We start from the raw sequence: 6,489 nt of genomic DNA on the forward strand, positions 1-6,489 counted from the left end.
TACAGTTCTCGCTCTTGTTGCGAGAGCCTGAGAACGGCGTGATGCGATCCAGCGGTCGGTGCGAGGCCATTTCAATCCTCGGTGTTGGGTCCACGTCGTTCAGCGTCGCTAGCTCATTCATCTGACGCATCAACTCGAGTTGAGGATCTATCTCGTCGAATGTACGCACCAAAATGTCATCGTCACTGGACGAACCATCGCTGTCGACTTGACGACGTCCGGCACCACCTTTGGGAGCTCGCGCACCGCCTCGGCGACCTAACGAACCCTCGTTACTTGCGTAAATACGTTGCATACGGCTCTCCGAACGTGGCGTAACCATGTGCGAGTCTTGAAAGTACGGTGAAGCTTCGGTAGTGCCAAAGGCACCAAGCTCAGCTCCACGCTTGGTCGGAGGAGTACGAACGAGTCGTTGGGGCGTCGGCGGCAATGGAATCTTGGACGGATCTTCATCTTGAATCATCGGTCGACTCACAGGTTGCTTCCCGGCATTGATGCCAACAGCGCCAAACGCCTTCCGAAGCTTCTTCTTCCATTTCTGGAGAGCAGCTCCGGCTTCATGTGGACTCCAATCCTGGAGCGACATCGTCGATGGGTACGTCTCGCTCTCGAACCCCAGCGACAACAGTAGCGAAACTGAATCCTCGGCAACTTGGCTAGTCGAAATCGAGTTGACTGGGTATTGAAGCTCCTGCGCAAGCGCAGGCCAGTCGGCTTTTTTTCTTGTGAATGGGCTTGAACAGCTGCATCCACTCATCATTCTGCATCAGCGCTTGTACGCGGTCGAAAACGCGCTTGGCGGCTGGTGTATCACCGTTGATAGGTGGGCGAGGTGCCTTCAGCAGTGCTGAATGCTTTGTACTTGCCACCGAAGGTTTAGAACCCTCGGTCCCATCGTCATAATCATCGTAGGCTGGTTCTGGTCCCGCAACATCATCGAGCTCGTCGGCGAGGTTCCTCGAAAGGCACCGGGTCGCCCCGCTCAGCCCCGATGATAGCGTGGCTCTGGAGCCGGCGTCTTGTCTTCGGAATCTTCATAATCGTGTGCGTCAGGACCGATGTCCGCTTCGTCGTCGAAGCTCACTGAAAGCTCGGTGGCGGCTGCAAAGCGCGCAGCCGGGCTTGAACTCTCGTTGCGAGCCCCGCCAGACTTGGCAGGCGTAACTGGTACCGTCGGTTGTCCTTTCGCCATGTTTCTTGTCTTTTTCTTGTTCTTCTTCTCTTGGTAGCTCGTAAACTGGAAGGCCATACAAACAGTTCACAATGGTCACAATCTGTTCCCGGGTCGCGGCACCAGTTGTGGTGTTGGAAATCCCACGTGAACCCTAGCTACAGATGTAGTTAGGATGTTCCCACAACAATACGTCTACTAGGATAGTAAACGATCGTTCGGGCGGACCTGAAGACCCCAGTTCTGCCCTTGCACCGGGACAAACTGGACCTTGTAAACTACTTATATAGGCCAACCAGTAAAATAAGAACACGCTACTAGCACGAGCAAAGCTAGCAGGTGTTTTGAATCCTCTTGGTCCCAACAGCGGAAGGGTACCAGGCACGGGTAAGCCTTTTACGAGATCACCGAGTGTTCAACACTCGGCTGGAAGAAATAAAGGGAGGCAATTCAAGCACTCCCAGTCGTGCAAATAGGCAACAATAAGCCGTCACGTAAAACCTCCCGATAATAATCGGCCAATACACAAAGTCTCTTGGCCTTGCCGAATGAACCCTCGCTACAGAGCTTCGAGTTCACCGACAGGCATAACACACTCAAACAAGCTTGACCTGACGCTTACCTTGAAGCCGGACGTCGCTCTGTGTGCTTGAGTGGAAATTCTGTTCTGTATTTAAGCTTACCCTTTCGAGTCTATTCCTAATAAGAAGTCCTAATCAATTATACAAATATCAAGTGAACAATGATCCGTTATGGATCTTCTTGCATGCCAAGCGTCGTCTGCACCGTCGCATGAGCATCTTTAACGGTCCGCGCCCTGTCCCAGACGGTGAACGTGTCTTCCAAAGGTCGCTGAGTCTTCTGCGAACTCATCCCAACCGCCACTGAGGGTTCGTACCGTAGATGGTCCGCTGAATGCGAATCCGGCCAGTCCATTATTAATAATAAGGACAGCCTGGATTCAGTGACATAGGGCCGTATCCGATACTTGCTGAAAACTCGGAGGTGACGCCGTCGAGTCCCTTGCACCTTGGCGTCTCCGTACATCACCTGACCGAGGGTTCGTCGCTTGAACATCTTGGGCGGTGTCACGTCTTTGTCGACGGGTGATAATCCGCAACTACGGAGAAATCACTACACCACACATGCGGTGACTCAAGCTCGTCGATCTCCATTATCTCTTGTCCTCTTTCAGCATCTTGCTCTGCATGGGATGCTTTGGCGCGACGGGCTGCTGCACGCGTTAGCATCTTATAGCCTATCTCGTGGTTGTATCAAACTTTGGAGACCCTTTGGAGCCAAAGGGTATCCCTTCCATCTAAAGCCGCACGGATTCGGTTTGTAACTACCGCACCCAACTGACCAATGGTGTCATGAGAAATCGAACCTTTGACGGTTGCATGAACTGGTTCTGAGCCGACGGTTGAAGTTCTGCTGTCTCAAGTGGGATGGTGTCCGAACCCCAAAACTATCAGAACCCAGTTCCTGATTCTAGGTGGTTCTGATTATTTATCAGAACCCTGGTTCCGGTTCGGTTCTTTTTTGGCGTGATAACAACTATATCATGCGAATTTGAAACCCCTGAGCTTTAAATATATAATTTAACTATGTTTGTGAGCACTTTGCCAACGAAAAATCGGTCCAGGATGATGTGCGGCGCCGTGTGCGCAGGCCGTGGCAAGAACTATGGAGGACAGGAGACGACAAATCGTATGATGAATTTTTAGAGCGTCTACCAGCTTATGTTCGGGTTAGAAATGATCTACTTCGGTGCACAATGCATCACGTTGAACGCGAAGAGTACTTCCTAGCTGCCAATTATCACGAGATGCGCTGCATCGTCACGAAGTGCGCCTCCCAGCGATGTGCTGCATCTGGTGAAACATGCAAATGTCGATACAAGACTCTAGCATGTGAAGAAGTTGACTTTAAATCTGTACTGGAGCAAGAATTACATGTAATGACTGATGATGCCCCCGACCCTCCCGTATATCCTAAGCTTACGGACGAGATGAAACTTATATTCTGGCTAAGCTGAATAACTCACCGTCAATGGTGCCGCAGCTTTTGTTCGCATATCTGTGCCGAGAGGTGCAGCAGAATCGGGTGCTTGGTCCGACACCGAAGTTAAAGCACGTGCAGAACTTTGTGAAAGGCTGGAGAAGAAAAAACAAGCCTGACAGTATGGCTCCTGTAAAAATAATTTGCCTGTAATGCATGTATGACCGGGAAGATCGTGAGGACAGAGGCCGCGAGGGCCTGCTTGTTTTCTGCGATGTAAAAGACGTGAATGGATTAGTTGAACCAGCGCTTGGCTCTGGTTCTGAGGTAAAGTCCTTTCGTATTGGATTAACATGCATGGAGCTTATAGCGCGCTATGTAGCTGTTCGGCAAAATGCACTCTTATCTACTATGATGCACTTGGACAGTACTCACATCATCGTGAAGCAGAAGTATCCTGTCTTTGTGGTTGGGATATCGGATCGTAGTGGAGCTTTTCTACCCGTAGTTTACTTCTGCACATCACAGCGTCGTAAAGTGGAAATTGCTTGGTGTATTGCGTTCCTAAAACGAGTTGTCTACCGAGAGTTTGGAGTACAGCTTAGTTCTGACTATGTCATGATGGATGCGGACAAAGCCCAATACAACGTATGTGTATCGAAGCTTCCACTTAGCAGAATTCTAATGTGTTGGTTCCATGTCACACAAAATGTGGCAAAGCACCTTCATGACAAAAAGCTAGATCTCGTATCCAAGCAGTTGATTTTTCGGAATCTTTACGAATTGCATGTCGCTGTGACTGAGGAGGACTATCTAAGAAAACGTGATTCTGTAGTAAGTTCTTGGAGGGGTGGTGGTGAGATTTGCCCAAAATTTCGCAGGGTGGTCAATCATATCATTTCATTTTGGATTCTTGGAGGCCGTTTTTCTTGTTGGCAAGCTTTTCATACTCTAACCGGGTACGCAGCAACGAACAAGCCCTTAGAATGCTACCACTACAGGCTGAGCTCGTAAATGACAACAAAAGAGCTAATCCTACGGAACTGGTCACACGCCTTGACTTGTCTCGAATTGCACATGTTGCATCAATGGCTCCGCTTAAATGACGAGCCTAAAATTTCGAAGCGACTTAAAGCGTCCTAAAGAAAGGCGGCGGAGAAGACGAAAACAATGATAGCATCAATTTTTCATCGTTTGGGAGATCTGAACCCCGTCCTTGTACAGATTGCACCGTCAGCAGAAATAACAAGTACAACTCAGTCCAGCATCAACGATACATTAGAAGGAAATTGATCAACTACCCCATCTGAAGTTCTAAATGAAGTCCGCCGCTCTTACGAGGCGGCCAATTACGCTAAGCTAACATGGGTCGGTATGCCTCGAGGAGGCTAAAATGACGAACGTTGAGTGGTCGCATCCTTAAAGAACATGCAAGCCGTTGCAGCACGACGGACACGGAAGCTTTGAGGGCAATGGTGAAGGCTACAAACGGTTGGGTTAATCTGCTCTCGGATGTTTGGCAAACTATCTCCAAGGAACACCTACTGGGCTGTCAACTCTCTCTCTTTGGAATACTGCTTACCTACGCGCTCTTACCAGCTGGGGACGAGCATCATGGCATAGCTATTGCCAAACAACTTGAGCCATTACTGGAGCGAGTCCAACTAGAAGGGTGGTGTGTTGGAGCAATGGCGACGGATAATGCAGGACAGTGTGGACGTGCTCGCCGGATTCTGGCCATTCGGTGGCCGCAGGTTGTTTTCTTGTTTTGTTTTGCGCATGACGTCAACAACCTCGTGAAAGCTGTACTAAAATCGAATTTTAATGGTATTGCATCCAAGGCTGCAACGGCCGTCAACATTTTGAACGCGTCATCTTCGAAGTGGCTACCACGTGCTCAAAAAATCATGAAAAAGTTTTACGGGAAATCTTTGGGGCTACGTACGCTGTGCGAAACAAGGTGGAACTCTATGCAAGGATGCTTGGCATCTTTGCTTCGCGTTCAATCAGCTCTGCAAACGCTGTACCGCCAATACAAAACCAATATTGACTTTCCAAGTCAGCTGCGTGTTTTTGGTGAGTCTCTATTTTGGGAAGAGCTAAAAGAAGCAGAAGCCGTTATCGCGCCAATATCTTACGCATCGTTTCGTCTTCAGCGAGATGAGAATACCCTGGGAGATGTCGTGCAATCATTTCGGGAAATTTATGAGGGTTTCCAGCAACATCTTGTCCGTCGTAACAAACTAGTTGAGTGCGTTGAGCATCGTTGGGCGCAGTGTGAGCAGCCCCTGTTTATGATTGGCTTTGCACTACATCCAGTGTACGCCGAGATCGCCCGAGAGTTACCTGAGACCGCTGTATCGGGAACTGGCACGTTGTGCAAGATTGCTGTTTACTATTTCCGGCGACTGTTTTCTACTGAGGATATTTGCGAGATACGACGTGATATGCTGGCCTGGATGAAAGGTCGCTTTACCCGAACGAAGCCTAGCGAGTTTCCCAATGTACCATGAGAGTACTGGGAGTGCGTTGCGACGGAACGTCCCAAGAGCCAGCTTCCAACACTCGCCATGAGGGTTCTCTCTATTGCAGTAAATACTGCCACATGCGAGCGTCTCTTTAGTGAACTTGGCGTAATTCACACTGCAAAGCGCAATCGTATGGCTCCAACTAAAGTCCTCGATTATCACATCATTGCCAAGCATGTTCGCAATCGGTCTAAAAAGATTGATTCCGGGGATCCAAGGAAAAAGCTTCTTATTTCTCCCATTGAGAGAGAAATTATAATGGATGCTACGAGCAGATCTAACCTGTTTGAACCTTCACCCCATCAACAGGGGTCATCGAATGCAGACCATGACAGTGACGATGACGATCCGGGTGACGGTGCTGATGGACCAGCTACTTTGACGATGTGGGGGGAGTTTCTTGACGAGGTGTTTGAGGATGAAGAAATTGATGCGGGCTACACAGAAAACGAAGCTGGTCCTGAGCTGAGAATGTTAAGAGAACAGCGTGAAGATGATTCGAAGGACGAGAATGAACTGGAAAATATCCCTTCCCCGATCAAGCACGAATTTACTGTCCATAATGACCGAAACTTCCCACAAGAAGCGCTAATACTCTAGGGATTTCGTGGTCGGAAATCAACACTTACGGAGCTATTTGTTTGAAATTACCATAGTACCAGGTACTCAAAGTAATATCCAGCTTGGCCTTCAAGCGTAATAATCCTCCGAAGTGTACAGTCTGAATTCTTCCAATTGGTATTGCTACTGCTCTCGGTCAGACTTTCACGTCGGTGCTGGCCTCTAGAT

At 49.0% G+C, this 6,489-nt stretch overlaps 1 protein-coding gene across 1 annotated transcript; it reads left to right on the forward strand.

Annotated features, from left to right (window-relative positions):
- Positions 1 to 5,142: 5,142 nt before the first annotated feature.
- On the forward strand, positions 5,143 to 5,894 carry PITG_21518 (uncharacterized protein; the record flags this gene model as incomplete). Its single annotated transcript, XM_002894831.1, has 3 exons — positions 5,143 to 5,666; positions 5,748 to 5,794; positions 5,875 to 5,894. The coding sequence occupies 3 exons, from the start codon at positions 5,143 to 5,145 to the stop codon at positions 5,892 to 5,894; spliced, it is 591 nt and encodes a 196-aa protein (XP_002894877.1).
- Positions 5,895 to 6,489: the final 595 nt, after the last annotated feature.

Source organism: Phytophthora infestans, genomic scaffold (assembly GCF_000142945.1).
Source record: "Phytophthora infestans T30-4 supercont1.400 genomic scaffold, whole genome shotgun sequence".
Taxonomy (NCBI): Eukaryota; Oomycota; class Peronosporomycetes; order Peronosporales; family Peronosporaceae; genus Phytophthora; species Phytophthora infestans.